Source organism: Artemia franciscana, chromosome 19, assembly GCF_032884065.1.
Source record: "Artemia franciscana chromosome 19, ASM3288406v1, whole genome shotgun sequence".
Taxonomy (NCBI): Eukaryota; Metazoa; Arthropoda; class Branchiopoda; order Anostraca; family Artemiidae; genus Artemia; species Artemia franciscana.
Genome location: NC_088881.1, coordinates 12,888,592 through 12,914,349, shown reverse-complemented (window position 1 = coordinate 12,914,349; position 25,758 = coordinate 12,888,592). Strand labels below are relative to the sequence as shown.

The following is a 25,758-nucleotide window of genomic DNA, read 5'->3' as shown; positions in this document are numbered from 1 at the left end:
TTGTGGCCGGCAAAAGGCCCTTTGTGGTGGAAGCTTGGGCCCCCTGGAAAATCTGGGGTGGGCATTTGCCCACCCCTGACCCCCCATAATGGCGCCTCTGTATAGGCCTATAGGCTAAATAATAAATTACTCATTCAGAATGCGAGCTTTTTTTTTTCACTTTTTACGCCAACAACTCTTATGTCGACAAGAGTTGCCAGTGTAAAAAGTTAAAGTAAATTCAGAGTTCCCATCTTAAGAATTCAAACATAATAGCTCCACGTGCATTCTTATTTCAGGTACTCCTGTATTATTCAGAAAACACTCGAGAAGTGAAGCTAGGTTAATCTAAAAGAAATAACAACATATGATGAAAATGCAATACTCTAGTGCGTATAATAATATACTTTGAGCTACATATTTGCTCATTAAGGGGGTGTGGGGTTAAAGTAGTCTTACCTAACCTAACCTAACCCCACCCTTCCCCTAATTTGCAAATATATAGCCCAAATTATACAAGTCCAATGCACTCTGTAATCCGTTATTTGTCTTTGTGGCTTGAAACCAGTTTTCATAGATCGTACATTCAGCAAACTTCTCGAGTGTGTTCTGAATAATTCAGGAGTACCCTTATTTCATAATTCTGGGAAAAATGATTGAAAACATGGACGAAAATGGAAAAAAAAAAAAAACAAGGAATATGATTCATTAATTAATTGCCGCGTGTTAATAAGTAAGAGTTTAATCATTTCTAATCTCTGGTTTTCTATACAACTAGGACTATGAGACCATAGAGGAGTGCTAGGGATGAATTGTCATATATGGAAACAAAATCCTGAAAATGAGCAATAAATTAGCAATCCAAAAATATCTCTTTTTGTTCTAGCATGTCCTCTTGTGAAGAGCCAATATTATAGATCTTTAACTTCACTAAAAAGTGGCTTTTCACCAGACATTACCATTCTTCTGTCTAAAGCAGTGGTTCTCAACCGGGGTCCACATGGACCCCTAGGGGTCCATGTAATATTCCTGGGGGTCCACAGGCAAAACACAAGAAATTGAGGGTCCACAAGAATATTTTTGGGGTCCATGAAGAAAACCAACTCAGAATGTTCTTTATTTTAAAAAATTCAATTTCTACTGTAATTTACATTATTTTGAAAAAATATATTAATAATTCTTTCATTATTTTCTTGTACTCTCTTTTGACTTATAAATTCACCCATCAGTCAGTGGCAAGAACAAGCGAAGGTGAAAATCTTTTAACTTCTCTCATGAAGTAGGCGGTGAGCTTTGATCTTTATTTTTAAGCAGATATTTCCTTCCCAATGCTCGGTACCTAAACATAGATCTGCAACGACTTATCGATTACCCGTTGGTGAGTGGCAAGAGCAAATATCAAAATCTTTCAACATGTCTTAGGGAATGATCGTTTCCTGGCATCATATGTAATAAGCAAAATAATTGTAAAGGCTGGAAAACCCCATAATATTGGTGAAACAGTAATTCTACCCGCAGTTTCTGCTATAATTTAGTCAGTTATGAAACAAAATGCAATTGAAATTGCTAATTCCATCCCTTTACGCAACTCTTCTGTGTCACGACGCATTGATGAAATGGTAGAGGATGTAGAAAAACAATTGATAGCTCTTTTGCCACTGAAACAGTTTGCCCTTCAACTTGATGAATCAACTTTAAGAGATAATGAGGCCCTTTTATTAGCATATGTTAGATTTAACAATGAAGGACCCAAAGAGGGAATGCTTTTTGCTAGAAGTCTTACGACAGACAAAAAAGGTGAAACAATTTTTAATGAAGTTGCTATTTATTTCAAGGAAAGCAATATCCCACTTAAAAATATAATTGCTTGTGCTACTGATGGTGCACCATCTATGACAGGCAGATACAAAGGTTTTATTGGCAAATTAAAAATGGCAAAATATAAACCGTTTGATCTTGTCCTAGCTTCATTTCAAGGATATCCCTTATGGCCATCAGTAGTTATTAAAACCACCAAAGACCAGAAAAATCAAGCTAGATACCTAGTCTTTTGCTATGGCACCCACTCGGAGAATAATATAGCTGAAGCACACATCCGCAATTGGAATGACCATTTTAAAGAAGCTTGTGCGAGGACAGATAAAGATCTAAATAAGGCTTTTGAAGAGCAGCGCTTATCCCCTGATATTTTCAAGACTCTAAGTAAGTCCTACTTATAACTACCCGCTAAAACTAAGGGAAAATCCAGCCTAGCACCATTAACTCCTACTTCTGCAGCAGCATCAACTTTAAAAGAAATAATAAGTGAATCTCAAGAGGAACTAATGAGCACTAAGTCTAACCTAATAAATGATATTTCTCGTGTCGTATCAAATACCATGAAAGATCGCCGAGCTTCGAAAATTATCAGTGAAGATATTGTGAACGAAGTTTATAATTCGATTTCCCTTGAATATAATGCCAAATTTGAAAAAATTGAAACAACCCTTCGAAAACTTTATAATGCCGTGAACCTGCTTGAAAATAAAATCTCTAAATTACAAGACAAGTTTGACCAACTAGAGCAGGATGCCTTACTTGATAGCCTAATTTTCTACGGTGTGAAACCAAACCCCAATGTGGAACTGAGAGAAAATCTTAATGGAGTGATAACACAAATAATGGGCTTGCAAGATTTTAAAGAAATGGACCTCTTAAAGGTTAATCGATTCCGCATGCCTGCTAATCAAACTGAGAATGTGAAAATCGCCCCAGTTCTAGTAAAATTTTCAAGCTTAGATACTGCTCGTAAAGTGTTTGCAGTAAAAAGTAAGTAGGCAAAGTCAGGTGTATTTGTTTTAGAAAACCTAACTAAAAAGCGTCGGGATCTATTAAACGCGGCTCGTAGCACCTTTGGCCCAAGAAGTGTTTGGTCTGATCATGGTCAAATTCTAGCCAAAGTTCCTGGTGAAACTCGTATACGCAAAATAAATTATTTGCATGAATGTATTAGTATGTGACTGGTTAATATTTTCTTGATGCGTATCCTTTCCTAAGTCATTCTTTCTTACAGTTTCTTTTTATTTCGTTTCATTTTTTTTTTTTTTCATGCTCATGGTTCATCCCGATAGTACCTTCTGTGCTATTAATTATTTATGTGTTTATAATCCTTTGACAGGTTTTTCTTTCGTAATAGATTTAAATAAAGATTTCTTTTTTGTTCATCTGGTGATTTAAATGGACTCCAAGTAAAACCTGCTTTTGTCAATATTTTAAGTCGTGAAAGACGCCTTTGCGAGCTTGAAAATAATCCTTTTGATCTAATTAGTATTGTGAATAATTCTGTGGGTCAGGTTAATCAAAACCTGACTAATATAAACCCTGTTTGTAATAGTAAATATGTTTTGAAATTGGGGGGAAAGGAGGTTACCAAAGGAAATTATTCTCTGACTGCACTTCAGCTTAACATTCAGGGTCTTTCCTCGTCAATAGATAATTTAAGACAAATAGTTTCGGATGGACAGCCTGATGTTGTTGGTTTGTGCGAGACATTTTTGGATTCTGGCAATGAAATGCTATTGGATATCCATGGCTACAAAATGGAACATATAAACCGCTGCAAGATGGCTAAAGGAGGTCTTGCCATGTATATATCTAGTAATTTGCATTATTGCTTACGGGATGACTTATCAAGGAATTTTGAAGGTATCCTTGAGTCACAATTTATAGAAATTAGAGTTAATGGTATTGATCTAATCATAGGCAATATTTATCGTTCTCCTAGTGGCGCGGTTTCGTTGTTTCTTCGGAATCTTGAGGAAATACTTGACTTAATATTGAAATGTCCGTGTCAGTTAATCATAATGGGTGACTTCAATATAAATTTGATGGATTCAAATTCTTCGGCTTCAGTTGATTTTCTTTCAACCATGCTTGCCGCAGGAACTCTACCAACTACATCCATCCCCACACGAGTAACTAATGTTACAGCTTCTTTGATTGACAATATCTTCTCTACGCTTTGCTTGAAGAAAAACTCAATTTTAGTTACTGATATCTCCGATCATTTTCCCATATATTCTCGGTTCAGTTTTAATCGGGGAAGGAATAACCGGGCTCAAGTGTTTGATTCCTATTCTATTAGGTTTGGTGAGAATGAGTTATCTCTTCTTGGTTCTAAATTAGCGAAAAATTCGTGGAGCTTATTTGATAATGACAAGGATTTTTCTTGTTTATTTGAGTCGTTTTATGGAACCATAAAAGAGGCTATTCTTAACATTTGTAAAGTACCACCTTCTAATCACAGGTCTAAAAGGATTATTCCTCTAAACCCATGGATGACATCCGGACTTCTCAAAGGCTGGAGAAGGAAAAATAATCTCTGGAGGTATTATAAATGCGCTACACTTTCAACGAGTGCTATTCGTCTTTGTCAATTCAAGATTTACCGGAATATATATAATTCCTTGTGTAGGAAAGCCAAATCTCTCTATTATCTAAATAATTTTGCTGCGTGTAATAAGGATATTCGTAAAACATGGAAGGTAATAAATTCTGTGCTTAAACCTGGTTCTCAATATAGCTCTTTACCTATGAGTCTGGTCATTGGTGATGAGACTGTAGAGGGTGAGCTTAATGTCCAAGAAGCGTTTACTTCATTTTTCGCTAGTATTGGTAATAATATCGCTTCAACAGCTACTTTATCTCGGTCTAAGTCGGACTTTAGATCTTACCTCGGGCCGTCTTGTGTTAAGTCTATGTTTCTAGAGCCAGTAACAGAAATTGAAATTACTAAAATTGTTAATGGCTTGAAAGACTCATCTTCATCTGGGCCAGATTCTATTCCTACTAAGGTAGTCAAATCTATTCTTCCTTCAATAGTTGTGACTCTTACAAAACTTGTTAATCTTTCATTTAAATATGGGGTTTTTCCAGATCCTCTCAAGCGTGCTCGGATTATTGTTCTGTATAAAGGTGGACCAAGAAATGATCCAGCAAATTATCGACCAATTTCAATTTTATCAGTATTTAGTAAAATCTTCAAAAAGGCTATGCTTTCTCGTCTGCTTAAATTTCTAAAATCTAAAAAGTTTCCTCATGATTTTCAATTTGGTTTCCGAATGAAGCACTCCACTGAGCATGCCTGTATGACCCTTTTGAATTTTATACATTCTGAATTGGATGGGGGATTAATTCCGGCTGCTATATTCCTGGATATTCGCAAGGCATTCGATTCCTTAACCCATGAAATTCTCCTATCGAAGATGTCTCATTTTGGCATTAGAGGTAATGTATTTTCTTGGTTTCAATCTTATTTGAATGATAGGTTAATTTCTGTCAATCCATAATTTAATTTCTGTCAATCACAAGTGAATTTTGGCGTCCCTCAGGGATAAGTTTTAGGGCCAGTGCTATTTTTGATTTATATAAATGATCTTTTTTACGCAGTAAAAAAGCAGAAACCTATTCATTGCTGTAGACTCTGTCATCCTAAACCTTCCCTTGCCCATAGTGCCAGCTATAGTTCACCATCTTCTGATGTCCTTGTTTGTTTTGCTGATGATGGCACACTCGGCACTTCGGGGAACTGTGAATCCGAGCTTCGATTAAACTTGGAATACTTGTTTGAGAGAGTAATTTTATGGCTTGATGCTAATTTTCTTACCCTAAATTATTCAAAATCCAATTTTTTGATATTTTCGCATGTTTCTCAGATTTATCCCAAGTTATCAGAAATTCATCAGCCAAATGGGATAATTCACAGATCTTAAGATCGATATGTTCGTTTTTTGGGCATTCTTGTTGATGAAAACTTGTCTTTCAAGCGTCACATTGATTTGATAAAAATGAAGATATGCAGGAGTCTCGGTATTTTAAGGCAACTCAAACATATTTTCCCTGGATCAATTTTGGAAATCCTTTTTCACTCCTTGATCCGATCTTACGTTTCCTACTGTCTAATAGTATGGATGTCAACCTTTTTTTCACTGTTAAAACCACTTTCTAGGGTTTATAATAAAGCTAGAAACCTCATTAAGGAAACTAACCGTCAAGAGTTATCCCATTACTTGATCTCGAGTCAATGTATATTCTTTCGTGTGCATGTTTTACTTTTTCTCAGCTTCATGGTGACCTCCCCCGTCCCCTAAGTGTTCAGCCATCTTTCACCTCTGATCAGAATAATTATAATCTTCGCAATACCGAAAATCATATTCAAGTTCCTTTTACTCCTTGTGTAAGGTCAGACTTTAATCCTTTAATTGCGAGTTATATTGTATGGAATAAGTTGCCCAAATCAGCTCGAAGGTGCCATTCATTCGGTTTGTTCAAAAAAATTATTAAAAATTCATTGGCTTCTTAGAAATTATTTTATCTCTTTTTATATGTGTATATGCGTGTATGTATGCATATATATTTCCTTATTATTTCATTGGAGTCTATTTTATCTACAGATCTACATAATTAATTTAGTCTGTTCAATCTATTAGTCTATTTAGTTTTGTTTTCTATAGTTTTTCATTTTATTTATACTTTCCTCTCTTCTCCTTTTTGCTCTTCTCTCTGTGAGTAAGTGATTATTTTTTTTCTTCTCTGAGTAAGTGGCTCGTTCATTTTCCCCTTTTTTACAGGCAAAAGAGCCTTTGGGGAAATAGTAAAATGTAATATTGTATGTGTGTTTCGTGATGAATAAATCTTATCTTATCTTATTGCACATTAAAAAAAACAGTCCTAGAAGTATATTGTATTCACTGTGTGATACACCGTCAACACTTAGTTACAAAGAAAAAGAGTGCACGTCTGCACGATGCCCTTTCTGTTCTAATAAAAGTAGTAAACCATATTAAATCAAATTCTCTCTAAGACCGCCTTTTTCGTGAATTCTGTAAGCAAAATGGAGAAGAGTTTGAGTGGCTTGTATTACATACAGAGGTGAGATGGCTATCAAAGGGGAATTGTCTTAAGCATTTCATTGTACTTTGGGATTCTATTGTTTCCTTTCTTGCTGACACACAACTTGGAGCGAAACTGCTTGCAAATAAAAATGATGTGTTTTACTTATCAGATATATTTGAAAAACTTAATACACTTAATACACCAAGGAAACGATTCTGATCTGATATCTAGTAAAATTCTATTGCTGCTTTTCTGAGAAAACTACAGCTGCATAAGAATAATATCAGGTGTCGTGCATTTGAACAGTTTCCTTGTTTGGCCTGTGTTAGCAGCGATTTGCAAGATGAAGATCTTGCATTATATGAGGTATATTTGGAAAATATATATGAGGATATGCAAACTCGGTTTAGCGACCTATTCGGGATGAACCGATTCCGATTTAGGTTTCAATTCCTTTCGAAGTTAATGTTGCCGAAACAGAATTGTCTTTGCAAGAGCCCCTCATCGAATTACAAAGTGATGAAATAACACGTGCAAAATCCAATGATGAAAAGTACAATATATGGAAAACAACCGACGTTGCTACAAAGTACCCTTTGCTCTGGGATAAAGCGCAGTTCTACGTTATTGGTTTTCCTATCTTGTTGAAGCGGGATTTAGTCGTGTTTCTCAAATGTTATCAAAAGCTCGCAATAGACTTGACATTGTGAAAAGGGGTGATCTTCGACTATCATTAACATCGATAGAACCAAATATAAAGAAACTCGTCGAGAAGCATCAACCACAGGGATCTCATTGAATAAACATGCCTTTTCCTTCTTTTTTTAATCACACACCTAATTTCAACTCCTTTTTGTATTCATTTTACAAAAATAATGTTGGAGTGAATTAAACTACCTGAGGAGCTCTACTCTCCATGATTTTGAGTTGCTTGCCCATGGAAGAAACAATGTAATATTGTAGTTATTATCCCAATAATAGTAATAATAATAGTAATTATTATTATTATAATTTATTTGTATTAAACTAGTTTTCATTTAAAAATAAAACTTAATCGTATGCTATTTCTTTGATAATTAAAACCTTAAAATTTATTTTAGTGAAGAATAGAAAATTGTTCTTATGTCCAATAGCTATGAAGGGGTCCACCAAGATAAAAAGAAGAGAAAAGGGGTCCATGGGTAAAAAAAAGGTTGAGAACCACTGGTCTAAATGAATAAAATTATGAAGTACCTTGGGTTAGAGCAATTGATAGAGGCGTGCCTAATTATCACGGGTTCATTAGTTCGATGCCGATTGACACAAGGAACATAAACAAATTTACACTAAATCAAATTTTTTCTTTATTGTTTGATTTTTTTTTTACATAATGGCATACCACTGTCTTATTTTTACTGGCTTAGGTTTGCTGCGGGGTAAGTGGAAATTTATTGTTTGGTAGTATGAGCTTTATAACCACCAAGCAAGCTATAAAGCTGAGGTTGATTTCCCTATAAAAAGGATTCTGAAGTACTTTCCAAATAAATTTCAAAACTAGAGGCTCATATGAGAAGAGGAGACAGGCTAGAACAAGAATGAGGCAGTTTTAGATTGCATTAAAAAATAATATGTGTTTTTCAACTAAAGTAAGGAGCAACATTAAACTTAAAACGAACAGAAATGATTACATATATGAGGGGGAGGGGGGCGCTTCTCCTCAACACCTTGCTCCTTACGATAAAGTTTTTTAGTACTTTTAAAAAAAGCTTCTTATTGTTCTAATTAAACGAACATAGCGTTTCAGGAATCGTTCTTAAGGAGTTGGGACAAAATTCAAACCTTAACATAAACAGCGAGGTGTCGAGGAGGAGCAATCACCCTCATACACGTAATAATCTACTTCCGTAACTAAAATTAGTTTTTTATTTAATTTCTCATGTTTTTTTTTTAAATAATGCCAGGAAATCTGACTTCGCCTTCACAGAACAAGAGCCAAGAGCTCATATGGCACTTGTTACGAGGCTGGAAGAGCCAACATTTCGCAATGCTATTGTGTGGATGTTTTTTTTTTTTTTTTTGGAGGCTACCATGATAAGTATTCTGCGGGATTTCTGCCTCTGAAGCTAAAGAGCTTTTTCTATAATTTTAGCTGGCCCTACTGACCACGCTTGCTGGCCCATACTATAGCATATTCCAGATTTAATTGTAATAAAACGTGATCCAATCTGATATTTTTTTGTAAAAGTGTTAGTCAAGGCTAGACATTTTAAAAAAGGTTAAATTAAACTAAAAATTAATACTAAAAATGGCAGAGCCAGAACAAAAACTTATAAAAATTGCCTCTGTTAGGAATTGAACCTACGACCTTCGGAATACAATACCAACACCATGTCCACTATGCTTTGCAAGCTTTCAAGGAGACATTTTTTATTTTTTTCAACTTTTTCCGAATTAACCGTCCTTCCACTCCCCCCAGATGGTCGAATCGGGGAAGCGACCATTTCTAATTTAATTTGGCCTGGTTCCTGATACGTCTGCCAACTTTCATCGTCCTAACTTATCTGGAAGTGCCCGAACTGGCAAAACTGGGGCCGACAGACCGACGGACAGAAACTACGATCGCTACAAGGCACTTGGCCGAAGGGCAAGTGCCAAAATCCCTCCTCCCATGGATATATTCTCTAGACCATCCAATTCTGGTGAAAATTCACTCCGGACAATTACCCTTAACATCTCACGCGTAAAATTGAGTCGGCAAAGAGAAAGTAAGACATAAAAATGTCGTGTATGAATTATAGCAAATTCCCCAGTAAAAAATTTCCCATAAAAATTCACCCCCTGAAAACTTACTTCCCCTTGAAAAATTATCCCCGTGGAAAATCGCACCGGCAGGAAATTCTCCCTTCCCTACCCAAAAAATGTACGCATACTTCCCAATAACAAACACTGTACGTAAGCAATGAACAAGTTTTGTGACTTAAGATGTTTCCCCAGGGGCTGTAGGGGGTCACAATACCTCCAAAGGCATAGCTATTCGGCCTTTTCAACTATATCAAACAGTTTGTGGTAACGAACTGTAGTAAGGAGCGACCCGGCTCAATAGTAACCAAAAACTCTAAAAAATGGAATTTTGATACCAATAGCTACATTAAAAAAATCGGATTTTAATGCTGATTTTAAATATATAAGTTTCATCAAGTTTAGTTATACCCATCAAAAGTTACGAGCCTGAGGAAATGTGTCTTATTTAAGAAAATAGGGGGAAACAACCCCTAAAAATCTTGACGAAAATCACACTATCAGATTCAGCGTATCAGAGAACTCTGTCGTAGAAGTTTCAAACTCCTATCTGCAAAAATGTGGAATTTTGTATTTTTTGCCAGAAGGCAGATCACGCATGCGTGTTTATTTGTTTGCTTTTTTTTTTCCAGGGGTGATCATATCGACCCAGCGGTCCTAGAATTTTTCGAGAAGACTCATTCTAACGGAAATGAAAAGTTCTAGTGCTCTTTTTAAGTGACCAAAAAATTGGAGGGCACCTAGGCCCCCTCCCACGCTAATTATTTTCCCAAAATCACCGGATCACAATTCTGAGATAGCCATTTTATTCAGCGTAGTCAAAAAACCTATTAAAAACGTCTTTGAGGACGACTTACTCCCCCACAGTCCCCGTGGGAGGGGCCACAAGTTACAAACTTTGACCATTGCATAGTAATGGTTATTTGGAAGTTTACATACGTTTTCAGGAGGATTTTTAGGTTAGGGGGGGGTTAGTAGAGGTGGATATGTTGAGGGATCTTTCCTTGGAAGGATTTGTCATGGGAGAAGAAAATTTTCATGAAGGGAGCACAGGATTTTCTAGCATTATTAAAAAAAAACAATGTAAAAATAAATAGGAAAAAGTTTTTTCAACTGAAAGTAAGAAGAAGCATATCATGTCTCAGAGCTCTTATTTTAAATCCCGACCGGGTCCGGTGAAGGGGAAGTTGATAGGGCGGAACCTAAAATCTTGGAAAACGCTGAGAGTGGAGGGATCGGGATGAAACTTGGTAGGAAAAATAAGCACAAGTTCTAGATACGGGACTGACATATCCGGAGTGGATCCGCTCTCTTTGGGGGAGTTGGGGGAGGGTTCACTCTAAAAAATAGAAAAAAATGAGGTATTTTTAACTTACGAAAGAGTGATCGTATCTTAATGAAATTTCATATTTAGAAGGACCTCGAAACTCAGATCTCCTATTTTAAATCCCGACCGGATCCAGTGTCATTTTTTTTTGGGGGGGGGGGGGAACCTCGGAAAATGCTTAAAGCGGAGAAATCAGGATGAAACTTGGTGGAAAGGTGGAATTCGAAAAAATTAGAAAAAATCAGGTATTTGTAACTTACAAACGATTAATCAGATCTTAATGAAATTTGATATCTAGAAAAATCTTGCGCTTTAGAACTCTCATTTTAAATCCCAACCAGATCCGGTGACACTGATGGGAGTTGGAGGGGGACACCGGAATTCTTGGAAAACGTGAAGACCTAGGTATCTTACGAATGGGTGATCGGATCTTAATGAATTTAGATATTTAGAAGGACTTCGTGACTCAGAATCCCAACCGGGATTGAGCCTCTGATTTTCCTTTTAAAGCAATCTATTGATTCTTAGAATTTATCTAGAGCTCATACCATATGACTTCTTGGCTCTTGGCTCTTCCGACCTCGTCTCAAGTGCCATATGAGGTCTTAGCTCTTGTTTTTTATTATAATAATTGTGAGAACAGAATTCAGACATGTGAGAATTGGATTAATGGATTGGTTGTTACACCGCGGTCGTCTTCAAGGAGTAGGGACTATGCACTTCTTACGAATGGCGTCTTCACTACAAGAGTATGGCGACTGGCCGTTTCCCTAACGGTGAAAGTATCATTCTCTTACTTAAATAACCAATTCTCTTACTTAAGTGGCTACAAAGTTCTGAGAAATTAGTTTACCTTGTTTACTATTATAAATGGGAAAACAGGATTCAAACACAAGTGAGAATTGGAAAGAATTGCTTGTTAGTCCACGGTTGTTTTCAGGGAGTAGGGGTTATGTACTTCAACCGAATGAAGTCTTCACCATACAAGAGCATGGTTAATACCCGTTCCCCTAAAGTTAAAAGTATAAGGCCTACTGTGCATTTGGTGCTTTACTAAAACGAATTATATTACAAATATTTTCTTTGTACTTATTATAACATTGAAAATAAACACAGAAATCACGGTAAAATTAAATTTTGAACTGATGATCTTTCAGGAATTAATATAATTAAACATCAAATATTTAGTTTAATTTTATTAGTTTTTCCCTAGACAGTTCAAGACAAATGTAGCATCACTACAAACAGGAGTTCGGATACTGCCCCCTTCGCTAACTGTAAAAGTGTAAAGTCTACTACGTCGTTGGTGCTTCACTGAAAACGAATTATATTACAGATATTTTCTTTTCCAGTTTTTGCACCATTGAAAATGAGAATAAAATTACAGTGAAATGAAATATTGAACTGATGATCTTTCAACAATTAATAGCATTATATACAAACATTCAGTTTCATTTTCTTCGTACTTTTCAAGACACATAGACGTTTTCAGTAAAGTGCCAATGACGCATAAGCCTTGAGACTTCTACAGTGAAAGAAGGAGGCAAAACCCAAACTATCCTGTATAGAGATTTTTTTTCGCTTAAATCTGGATTTGTATATTCAATTTAAGTTTCACTCGTTTTAAGATTTATTTACTCATTTATATTAATAACTATTGTGTGTTTGTTTGCTATGATTGTTTATTTAATTTCTGTTCATTTTGGGTTTCATTCATGCCTCAATAGCAAAATATTTTTGTTCGTTTTAAGCTTGATTTGCATATTCAACTTAAGCTTTACTCGTTTTCAGATTTATTTATTCATTTATATTAGTACCTGTTGTATGTTTTTTCACTATGATTGTTTATTTAATTTCTGTTCGTTTTGGGTTTCATTTATTCTTTAATAATAATTTCTGGTTGTTTTGAGTTTGAATTATTGTAGGTTTCTATTTCTTCTGATCTTAAGTTTAATATGGCCTTTGCTATTCTTCAGAAACTTCCTTTTCGGAAAGTTTATTTTGTAACTAATTCTATTTAAATGGCCTTTGTGATTTAGAAGTCATTTTTAAGGAAGTGCAACAAACTATGAACCTACGGTAAAGAGCGAGGTATTGACGAGGGAGCAACCCTCCCTCGTATATGCAATAATTTTTGTTTATTTTAAGTTTCAATGTTACTCCTTACTTTAAGCTGAAAAAACTTGTTTTTTTAATTTAATATTGCAAAGATTGAAAATCCACCTTTAGATGCTGTTCCCCTGTCAACATCTATATCAGCAGGCGCTGGTATATCGGTTGATATTCCACGATTCATAGGCTGTCCAATTCCTTCGTTCAGTGCCGCTGCAGACTGTAAATAAACACGGCGAATAAATACAAACATCTAAAAAGTCAGTTTAGGGCTGTCTTACTTAGTAGCACCTTGGGCTCCAGGAAAAGGACTGCACAAGAAAAAGAATGCGGAGAGGAACAAATTCAAAAAAGAATTTCGAGACTGAGCAAAATGAAAAATAACATGTAAAATAAGGCAAATTATATAAAAAATGCAACAAACAATCTGCTAAGCCTACTTTATCTACAGGGCAAGATACTCCATTCTTTGCGCACCTCCTCAAGGGAGGATTATACTGTTTCTATAAATGTAGCTTTTTAGATAGCTTTACAGGACTGACAACTAAATGAAGGATAGAAGCAGAAGCACACCATTTTCAATATCACAAAGGTACGTTAGACTTCAAACGCAAACCTTCCGCAACGCACCGTTCCCTCGTGCTTCCTTCCCAAAATCCTGGATCCACCACTGGCCCGGATGTCGGGTTACTTAAGTGCACTGAGAAAAATATCCTGGCTTGTGTTAGGAGAGACTTGACTCAGTTGGTACCCTTTAAAGGATTTTGTCTTGTCATGCAAACACTAGACACATACGCAAAGACACGAGCTCGAATTTGTACCATCGTATTCCACGCTTTTTCTTAACTGTCATAGATACCATTTTGATTTTGAACACTAGTTCACTGAATGGATGAAATAATCGTATAAAAATAACCCGGAGAAGTTCGGAAAATGGGCACTTTATTACAGAAAATACAAGAAATTATATAGAAGAATCTTGTCTTTTTTATTAGGGGAAAGGGTATCTTTCCGAAGGTCTCCTATTGCGTAGACACCTGTATAGAACTATCTAAGGATCCGTCTGATGATCTTCGAGCTAGATAATCTCTAACATTTTTCAACCTGATCAAACGCTTTCTCCCCTAAATCCAATGATATAAATACCCAATTGAAGCAGCCTACCGAATAGAGTATAAGATACTTAAACTAATCCAAAGCGAAATCATTGATTATTCCTTCTTGGGCTAAAATTTAGGACTTTTAAGGGCAATTCTAGGGCATTTTTCAGCTTAACATTTTTGCAGAACTTTAATATGTTATTCTCTAGTTTTTTTTTTTGTTCTGAGCAGTTTGACACAGAAGACATTTGTTTCTAAATCCACATCACACCGTAGAATGACTAGCCTATTTGATTTATTTCAATGCGTCACCATCCATATATTTTAAGTCACAAAAGAGTTTACAGCGGAAAAATATTATTATCTGTGTTGGAGACAAAAATTGTTTAATCCCTTCCCACTAATCCAATACTAAACTTGAATTTCAGTATCCAACTTTCCTCCGTCTTTTTCCCAAAGAGTACCTGAAAATTTTTCCTCGATTCTCAAGATATTGTAGACATGCCATTTCAAAAAACTGGACACAGATAATGCCTTTCAATTTACCTCTGCTCCTCTCTCCAATTCAAAATCTAAACTTCACTTAATTTCCCCACCCAATGCTCCTTCAACTTTTCAACTTGGTCCCTTATGCCGTCACGAGATATTATAACAATTTATCAAATCTAGCGCATAAAGCGTCTTTTGATTGACTCCGGTACACGTGTCGTTTTTCGAAGCATACTATTGAAAAACACTGAGGATCTTGGCATAGCGAGCGTAAGAGCTTGCTTAAAGTACAACTGCAACATGAATAAAATTTTTGGTCGTTTATTAACTCTTAGTAAATGATCTTAAAATGTATTTATCTAAATTAAAAAGTAGTTATAATAAAGTAGGATAAAATAAATTTCATATAATAAAATTTCCTATGAAGACGAATCCAAATAACAATTGCCATTCCTGAATCAGCCAAAAATCGCAAATCTTTATTTCTAGATTTACTTAATTGTTTTGATTAAAACACGTTTTTGAGGCTTTGGCTACTATGGGACGTGGATCGTTCTTACTAGGTTACCCCTACTGAGTAACAGTAATGATGGATCAATGGCTATCAATATTCACGGTTGTAATAGGATTGGGGGCAGTGTGTATTTATCCCAACTGGTTGCTAAAAGTTATACAGATTTGCAATATGTGGAATAACATCCCCACCCCCATTTACATAAAATTCTTTAGTGAGATTATCATTAATTTTTATTGTAAAATCAAAAATTTTGACCGAATATTCTTATTTTGTTCAAAATTCAAATTTGTTCAAAAGCTGAAAAAAAAACTTCAGCATTCCTATTGAAAATAGGAAACATTCCGCAAAAATTCCTATTATCAACAAAGAAAAGGAAAACTATGTCAATTAAATTCAATTAAAAACTAACTTAAAAGAAACGCTTTCCAAAAATAAAGGTTTTTTAAAGATAAGTAAGGAGCAATTTTCTTCACTCTTTACGCTAAAGTTTATCTGTTTTGTCCCCAACGCTTAAAAACGACTGCTCAAGCACAAGGACAGCTGGAATGAAAAAGAAAATATCACAGTATCTCAAGGTTGGCCGGCGCTTACCCTCAGGAAAATATCCCACCTTCCCCCACAAAAAATACCCTCCACCTGAAAATTAAATATCCTGGAAAATACCCCCCCGGGAAAAAACCGTGGAAAACAACCCTCCCCGGAAAATTCTACCCCACGAGGCTAGTTGGTCTTCAATCCCTCTGGACTTTTAAAAAAGGACTAAAACTGCCAATTTCTGATCTAATGAGCCCACTCTCAGGTTTCTGTGACCTTGAGGTGGAGATGTGGATGACAAAGGGGCAGACCCCCTCCTGTAAAGAATAAGTTCTGCTCATTTTGGGGTTTAATGCTATTTTTACTTTAATAAACGGCAGAGACCAGAAATATTCCCAGAAATCATAAGAGAGTAGATATCAATTTCACATTTTTGATCTGTTTTTTAAAGTTTTTTTGTACCCTCCCCCGCCCAAAAAAAATTTGGTGGACAATACCGTTTGTTGGCTTTTTGCTGAGAAACTTTTCCACCGAGGAGGGTATTACCGGCATAATTTTAAAAATTATCAGATTTTAAAAACTTGATTGTAAATAATTTTAAAAACTCTTAAAAACTGATCAGAAAATAGTCTTTTTCAAATAAAACTACGCTAAGAAAAATTTTTCTCCCAAGATCGTCCGCAAGAAATTTTGTGGGTGGAATTTTCAGCCAGAATGGAATCGTGTTGGGAGAATTTTCCTGGAAGAAGGTATTTTCCGGTGGAAATATTTTCCGGGGTGGTATTTTCTGGGAGGGTATTTTCCGCGGGGGAATTTTTAATGTAACACCTTAACAGGGTATTCTTTTCTTAGACTACACTGCCGTTCTATGACGAACAAATAAATTTTCAAATGGGGATAAATTCATTTATTTAGACAGTGAAAAAAACTGATAAAGAATAACTCTAGCTGATGACGGTCACTGTATATGTGATCGAAATATCTGGACTTTAGTACGTGTTTATTTCACGGTCTGAATAAATGCATTTATCGCCATTTGAAAATTTATTTGTCCGAGGGAGGGGGCATTTTCGGAGGGAAGGTATGTTCCGTGGGGTATTTTCCGGGGCGGTATTTTCCGTGAGAGTTATTTTCTGGGGGAGGGGTAAACACCTAGAACCATCTCAAGAATAGAAGACCTAACTAATGTGTATTTGCCTTAAAACAGTACAACTCTCATTTAAAATGATTTAAAAGACGACCGGTCATAAATATGTCAAATAGTTCGTGGTAACGAACTGTAAGAAGGAGCGACCCGACTCAATAGTAACCGAAACTCTAAAAATATGGAATTTTGATACCAATAGTTACATCAAAAGAATCGAATTTTAATTTTTGCTGATTTTAAATATATATGTTTCATCAAGATCAGTTATACCCAACGAAAGTTACAAGCCTGAGAAAATTTGCCTAATTTTCGAAAATAGGGGGAAACACCCCCTAAAAGTCATACAATCTTAACGGAAATCACACATCAGATTCAGCGTATCAGAGAACCTTATTATAGAAGTTTCAAGCTCCTGTCTACAAAAATGTGGAATTTCGCATTTGGACAGATCACGTATGCGTGTTTTTTTTTGTGATCGTATCGACTGAGTGGTCCTATAATGTCGCGAGAGGGCTCATTCTAACGGAAATGAAAAGTTATAGTGCCCTTTTTAAGTGACCAAAAATTGGAGGGCACCTAGGCCCCCTCCCACACTCATTTTTTCCTAAAATTCACCGGATCAAAATTCTGAGATAGCCATTTATCCTTATGGATAACTTATGGATATATGTCCTTAGGGATAACTTACTCCCCCGCAGTCACCGCGGGAGGGGCTGCAAGTTACAAACTTTGACCTGTCTACATATAGCAATGGTTACTGGGAAGTGTACAGACGTTTTCAAGGGGATTTTTTTGGTTTAGGAAGGAGAGTTGAGGGGGGGGGGTTACGTGGGAGGATATTTCCATGGAGGAACTTTTCATGGGAGAAGAAAATTTCAATGAAGGAGGCGCGGGATTTTCTAGCATTATTTGAGAAAAAAAACACTGGAAAAATAAATATGAAAAGTTTCTTTCTACTGAAAGTAAGATGCAGCATTAAAACTTAAAACGAATAAAAATTATTACGCATATGAGGGGTTTACCTCCTCGTTATACCTCACTCTTTACGCTAAAGTTTTTTCAGTAATTTCAACTATTTATGCTACGGCCTTTTTTGATTCAGAGGTAATTCTTAAGGAATTGGGACATTTAAGCTTTAGTGTAAAGAGCGAGGTATCGACGAGGGTTGAACCCCCTCATATACGCAATAAAAACATACGAATATAGAAGTTCGTTACGTAAGTTAATTCGTAAGTTACGCATAATTTTTACCAATGAAAACGTTTGTAAAAAAAAATTAAAAGTTCTACTTGCCTTTTTAAGTAATCAAAAAATTAGAGGGAAACTAGGCCTCCTCCTTCACTCCTTTTTTCTGTCAGTCTTCCGATAATTGCAATTAATTAATACGCAAATTTTGTTTTAATTATTTATTTGCGGAGAGCCAAGATCAAAACATGCATTAATTCAAAAACGGCCAGAAATTAATAGAAAAAACAAGTTTTTTTAAATGAAAGTAAGGAGCAACATTAAAACTTAAAACGAACAGAAATTACTTTGTATATGAAAGGGGCTTTTCCTCCTCAACGCCCCGCTCTTTACGCTAAAGTTTCTTACTTTTTTAAAAGGTAGAGTTAAGAGAAAGAGTCAAACTTTAGCCTAAAGAGCGGGGCGTTGAGGAGGAAAAGCCCCTTTCACATACGGAGTAATTTCTGTTCGTTTTAAGTTTTAATGTTGCTCCTTACTATCATTTAAAAAAATTGTTTCTTTTCTATTTAATTACACCATAAGCGCTTTCAAGATAGCACTATAAACTTCAGCGTAAAGAGCAGGGAGTTAAGAGCAGCTTCTGCTCGTTTTAAGTTTAATGGCGCTCCTTGTTTTCATTAGAATTTTTTAAACTTAATTTTAAGGAAGAAGACGATAACTCAACAATTGAACTCAATAAAACGCCAAATGTTTTTATTTGTTTTTTATTTTGGCCATGGCTCGCTCGGTCAAAAACTTAAGCCTTTCCTGAACAGGGGCTATCACTGCCATCCCCTTATCTAGTTCCACCGTTTAAAGTCTGATAAGTGGATAAACAGTACCTGAGCCTCGCTGGCCAGCCCTCCTGGAGGATTGTAGCCCAGTAATTTTCTTTCTACGCTCTGAATAGCAGCAGCATCACGACGATCCACATTTTGCAAATTAGCATTTATGTTAATATGACCAATATCTACAAATATACAGTTACAAAATCACATTTATTAAAGGAAACTTAACAAGTACAAAAGATATAAAACTCCATTATTGAAGAATTCAAACACAATATACACAGATTCTGCTGTGGTAAATAAAAGTGTGACTTATGTCATTTCGGTCGAAAATAATTTATGTATCTGTCATGGGTAAACTAAGCACGAGGAATCGAATGGTACAGTCAGAATCGTTATATCTCGTTCCTTTACAAAGAAATTAGATAGAAACAAGTTTTTTCTTCCGAAAGCAAGGAGCGACATTAAAAAATAAAACGAACAGAAAATATTCTGTATATATAAGGGGCTGTATCCTCCTCAACGCCACGCTCATTACGCTAAAAATTTTTATTGTGTAAAAAAAAATAGAGCTGTGAGAAAGAGTCAAACTTTAGGGTAAACAGCGAGGAGTTGAGGAGAGTACGTTTAGTTGATGAACAAAATGACTTTTTCAAAATTTCGATCGCAAGAGTTTGGGAAAAAAAGTGGCGGGGAGGTGCCCTAGTTGCCTCCCATTTGTTTCGGTCACTTAAAAATGGCACTAGAACTTTTAATTTCCGTTTGAATGAGCCATTTTCTGATATTCTAGGACCATTGGGTCGATACGATAACCCCTGAAAAAAATAAAATAAACATGCATCCGTGATCTTTCTTCTGGCAAAAAAAAAAAAATGCAAATTCCACATTTTTGTGTATAGGAGCTTAAACCTATACAGTAGAGTTCTCTGATACGCTGAATCTGATGGTGTGCCATTCATTAAGATCACTTGACCTTTAGGGGATGTTTCTCCTTTTTTCGAAAATCAAGAAAAAAATTTCAGACTCGTAACCTTTGATGAGTAAAACTAAACTTAATGAAATTTATATATTTAAAATCAGCATAAAAAGCCGGTTCTTTTAATATATCTATCGGTATAATTTTTTAAACCGTTTTTAGAGATTCGGTAACTATTGAGCCGGGTCGCTCCATATTTACAGTTTGTTACCACCAAGTGTTTGAACCGTAATTTTCTCAGTTCTTTTGGTTGTTATTACGTATATAAGGGAGTTGTCCCCTCCACAGTACCTCACTCTTTACGTTTAATATTTGTGAATTTTTAAGAAGCTTATTATTCTGATTAAACGGTCTTTGTGTGTCAGGAGTCATTCATAAATAATTGGAACAAAGAGTCAAACATTGGCGTAAAGAGTGAGGTGCTGAGATGGGGGCAAACCCCTCATATACGTAACAATTTCTGTTCGTTAGAAGTTTTGATGTTGTTCCTTACTTTCAGTTGGAAAAAACTTGTATTTATTATTTAATAACAACCACAAGCCGAAAACATACAATATCTTTGGTATACTATCACATAAAAATCATAGTTAAGAAGCTGCTTAAGATAATATTAAATGCTAAGATTGGCTAAAAAAGCAAAAAACAAAATTATTGTTTATGTCGGCCATTATTTAACAAAATTCTAACTTTAGCCTAAAGAGCGAGGTACTGACGAGGGGAAGAAACTCCTTCGTATACGTAATAAAAGAAGGTTTGCCCCCTCATCAATACCTTGCTCTTTACACTGAAGCTCAAATTTCTTTCTAATCCTCTAAGAATACCCCCTGAGTCCCAAAAACCATTTCAATTTTATGAATTTTGAATTTTTTTGAATTAATGAACTCTTTATTAACTGCTAAATTACAATAACTATAAATACACAAAACCGCCGAGGGAAGGCTCAAACAGCCTTAATAGTTCTTTTAATTAGAATAAAGGCTCTTTTGAAGTTACTAAATATACCTTAGCGCAAAGATCGAGATATTGACGAGGGGCTGAAACCTGTCATGTTCTTAATAATTTCTGTTCGTTTTAAGTTTTAATGTTGCTCCTTACTTTCAGTTGAAAAAACTTGTTTTTTTAATGTAATTTCTGATTGTTTTTAAGTAATGCTGGGAAACACAGCCCCCCTTCATGGAAATTCTCTTCTCCCATGAAAAATTCCTTCATGGTAAGAGCCTCCCACGTAACCCTCCCCCCAACAAGAAAAAATCTCCCCAGGAAATATCTGTACACTTCACACTAACTAATAATTTATGTAAACAATGGGCAAAGTTAATAACTTGCAGCCCTTCCCCAGAAAATTTGAGAAATTAAGACGTCCTCAATGATATAGTTATCAGTTTTTTGACAATGCTGAATAAAATGGCAATCTCAAAATTTTGACTCCGGTGACTTTGGGAAAAATTAGCGAGGTTCAATTTTTCAATTTTTTGGCTACTGCAAAAGGGCAATAGAACTTAATTTCCGTTCGAATGAGCCCTTTCGTGACGATTTGGTGAGACGATCACCACTGAAAAAAAAAGAACAACAACAAATAAACACGCATCCGCGATCTTTCTTCTGGCAAAACATACAAAATTCCACATTTTTGTGGAAAGTAGCTCAAAACCCATTTAGAACACTTCTCTGATATGCTGAATTTGATGGTGTGATTCCCAGTAAGATTCTATGACTTTTAGGGGGTATTTCCGCTTTTTTCGAAGATGAGGCAAATTTTCTCAGACTCGTAACTTTTGATAGATAAGACTAGACTTATATATTTAACATCAGCATAAAAATCCGATTCTGTTGATGTACCTATTTTTTATCAAAATTCAGTTTCTTAGATTTTCGGTTACTATTTAGCCGGGTCGCTCCTTACTTACACAGTTCGTTACCACGAACTGTTTGATAAAAATAGAAATGAACCTCTAAGTGGCGTGTGTCTCTTTTTTTTATCAGGTCTTGTTGCGATTCAGAATGACATTTGTTTTTTTTTGTTTTTTTTTTTAGGAAAAAGGAGACATACACCATAAAAGGGAATAATTTCCGCAAGGAGTAGTTTTGAATACTTAAATTTAATTTATACCACTGAAAAGAGCATAAAAAGTTGGTTTAGAACATGCATAAACTATCACTACCGACAAACTTTTCCCCGTTTTTGACTCTCCTGAGAGGTTACAAAAATGGCTAATAATGTCGTACTTTTAATTATCACAGGCGAGATGCGAAAAGGTTTTTGAATAGAAAAGGGTCTTCCATGGGCTTTGCCTGCCTTCCACAGTCAGGCGACTGATCACAGCAGAGATAATATATTACCTCTACTGTGCGATTGAGAAACTGCATACAGGTTGGGTTACTGTTAACTTTCGTGCAAATATTTTTTCTCTAGTAATTAGATGACCCTTAGTTTGAAACTGCATCCAAATTCTTCTGCTCAGAATTTGTATACCTACCAAATTTTCTTATGAACATGATGAGGAAAAATGAGAAAAATATGATTTATTGATATTTGCTTCACATTATATTCATTTTTTATTAGTGTTTTTCTATTGCCTAGAGCTACATAATACTATTAGAGGGGGGCTGGGGATTATTTGTCAGAAACGTGAACAGACAATAAAATGAGAACAATGAACAAAATGATGAACCTAAGACAAGTGGGAACAAAGTTATAATAATGAATAAATGAAACCCAAAACAAACAGGAATTTAAATGTTTGATCACATCAACCGTAAAGATAAACATATACTGTGCTATGTATGAATAAATGGAGTCCTAAATTGAACAAAATTTAAAATGAATAATTAAATAAAACTTAAAAAAGTGAAATTACCACAAACAGGAGCAGGGGTACTGATCGCTAGCCCTCCTAGGGACCAGAGCGTCATTTACGGTTTACTGAAAACTAAATATTTTCTAAACGTTTTTACTTTTGGAACTGATATCGAAAATCAATTTCGCAATTTTACTTTGGAAGTGCTCAAACTTCCGAAAATTAATATTGCTATAAATTAAGTGCCTAGTTTACTTTCATTAGACCTTCCCATTTGCTTGTGATTACTTTCGATATCTTTTATGTCGATGTTTAGACAGGTAAAACCAAGGGTTTCGTTGGTGGGGGGCAAGGGGCAGTTGTCCTTTCAATAATGTGGAGAGGAAAATTATTATATATGTCGTGCCCCTTGACTATCCGGATATGGAGCCCTCTTGCCCCCCCCCCCCCGACATAAATGCTGAGATTTGGCTCTGAGAAAAACCACCCTCTCCAAAATACATATCTTATTCCAATAAAACGCTAACGACATCCAAGCTGTTTAGAGTGTTTGAGAGGAAGAGGGTTAGCACGACTTTTGTTTGTAAACCTTGATTATTCTCACATTTGTTGTTCTGTTGTTGATGTTATGAAAAAATATAGGCTAACACATTTCGAAATGCAAATCGTTTTGAATAAAGCGTAAAGAGCATTCGTTAAGCAGAGTCAAACCCTAACATGTGCTGGTCCGTACACCCCCTCATCCCTCCTATGGTATATTTACTTATAATTTACCTATTTAAAAAAAATTCTACCCTAAAAATGTTTGCCTTATCTACACCCCAGGCAATTTCTGTGTGGGGGTCTATAGTTGGACTGCTGATAAACTAGAAAAAATTGAGGATTGTGTATTACATTAAAATCTAAAAATGATGATTAAAATTTTAAAATAGTTTTTAATTTTTTAGTTTCGTCTCAAGCTGTCCAAAGTGCGAATTACTGCATACATTTAAGATTCTGATGATCGCATATTGTTTCTTTGTGATTATTAAAGAAGCGCATCCATTTTTTAGCTTTCTAAAATCCTTCTCCAACGAAACTAAAAATGCATAAAGTGGGCTTGCTTACAGGTAACATTACCTACAGAGGGAAGCGTATTAGTCCATGAGCCCCGCGAGCAGCTGTCTGCATTTTATATTTATTCAACAAAGAGTGATAAAACTAAAAAAGAACCTCGTTAAATAAATATAGAATGCAGACCTCGCTCTGCTGCCCGCGGGGCTCATGGGCTAATACGCTTCGTTCTATAGGTAATGTTACCTGTAAGCAAGCCCACTTTTACACATTTTTAGTTTGCCCCATGGAGGAGGGTCAACCGGAAATGGGTGCACTTCTAGAATTAGCAATTCTAAGTGCTCTAAACTAAACATTTACCGTTTTTTCTGCACACCACAGGTAGACCCTTAAGAGTAGGGACTGCGGATGAATTTTCAAAAATATGAACAAAACCATGGAAATGATCATAGCAATCTAAAAATGTTCTTATTTGTGTACAAGCATATCTCCTTCTGAAGAGGCCCAATTCTCAATTTTCACCGCAAAATTGCCCCCACCTCCCTCTAAATTTTGAAAAATGTATCCTCCCTGGATTTTCGTGAACTGACCCCACCGTCAAAAATAGAAAAATAAGAACTAAAAACTGTAAAAAAGAACGAATCACACGCTGATATTTTTCAGTTCAAGAAAACCTACAAGATAATGCCTGATTATATAAGAATATCGAGCTTAACGGTCGATTCATGTCTGATTCTCTTTAGCCTTCTAAGAAAATTCTAAAAAAGGACTTGAGTGTATGTGAAAAAACTAAAAACTTTCGTTTGTAACACTTGCCCATGAGCACAATGGATGGAGCTGAACCAGTGCGCCCACTAAATCTCGCCAACGTTTTCCAAAGTATTTGCTAGGTTCATAGCTCCATCCCAGAAAACAAATTATATTACTTATTTGACTGACAAGAAGAATATATCACAAACTAATAAAAAGTTACAAATACAACTCACTCTCAGACATTCTTTCAAAGGTATAAATCTTTCAAATAACCTTAGATGAACTGTCTGGCAATGCTTATCACCCTTTATGTAGGCAACCAGCGTTTGGATTACGTATCGTTATATGATTCACGCATTTCCGATTATTTCTCTGTAAAATTAGACTAAAAACAAACAATCAGCTTTATGAATGCTTTATTTTCAATCGTGTAATGTACCCATGAATCTGCGTAGATCAAGGGTGGGGTACATACAGCATAGTAAAAAATATATCAATAAGTGAATTATTAACTGTATCAAAAAAATAACGAGAATTTGTTTAGAGCCGGGGGAGGGGAGGAGATGTTGTCTAATGACTAGTCCTCTGCACAAAATATTTTAACATGTAACAGATCAGGAGATTTTTCTGTTGTCTTGAACTGGGCTGCTAAATGGTTGCTGGGTTCAACCAAGTGCAACTAGCACTTGGTTGCTGGGTTCCAAGTTTCCGGGAGCCTCCGCGGTAACAAGTAAGCTAAGATGAAGCAACGGAAAGTAGTTTAAAGAACAATTTGAAAAGAAAATGGTCTTTATTATGCTGGGTGGTATTCAATTTAAAGGTGAAAAAAAGGGAAACACCCCCTAAGAGTCATAGAATCTTAACGAAAATCACACCATAGCATTCAGCGTATCAGAGAACCCTACTGTAGAAGTTCAAGCTCCTATCTACGAAAATGTGGAATTTCGTAATTTTTGCCAGAAGACCGATCACGGGTGCGTGTTTATTTGTTTGTGTTTGTGTGTTTTTTTCCCATGGGTTATCGTATCGACCTAGTAGTCCTAGATTGTTGCGAGAGGGCTCATTCTAATGAAAATTAAAACTTATAATGCCCTTTTTAAGTGATTAAAAAGTTGGAGGGTACCTAGGCCCCCTCCCATGCTCATTTTTCCCAAAGTCAACGAATCAAAATGTTCAACATAGTCGAAAAACCCAATAACTAGGTCTTTGGGGACGACTTACTCTCTCACAGTCCTAGGGGAGGGGCTGCAAGTTACAAACTTTGAGCAGTGTTTACATATAATAATGGTTATTGGGAAGTGCACAGACAT

At 35.7% G+C, this 25,758-nt stretch overlaps 1 protein-coding gene across 1 annotated transcript in view; it reads right to left on the bottom strand.

The window, feature by feature from the left end:
* LOC136039300 (uncharacterized) overlaps positions 1 to 24,764 on the bottom strand; it is a 45,831-nt gene extending 21,067 nt beyond the window's left edge. The window contains exons 1-3 of the mRNA XM_065722907.1: positions 24,682 to 24,764; positions 18,923 to 19,050; positions 13,181 to 13,289 (exon numbers count right to left, since the gene is read on the bottom strand). Coding sequence (XP_065578979.1) covers positions 13,181 to 13,289; positions 18,923 to 19,050; positions 24,682 to 24,691 — 247 coding nt within the window. The 5' untranslated portion in view covers positions 24,692 to 24,764. The remainder of the gene's footprint in view (positions 1 to 13,180; positions 13,290 to 18,922; positions 19,051 to 24,681) is intronic.
* Between the last annotated feature and the right edge of the window lie 994 nt (positions 24,765 to 25,758).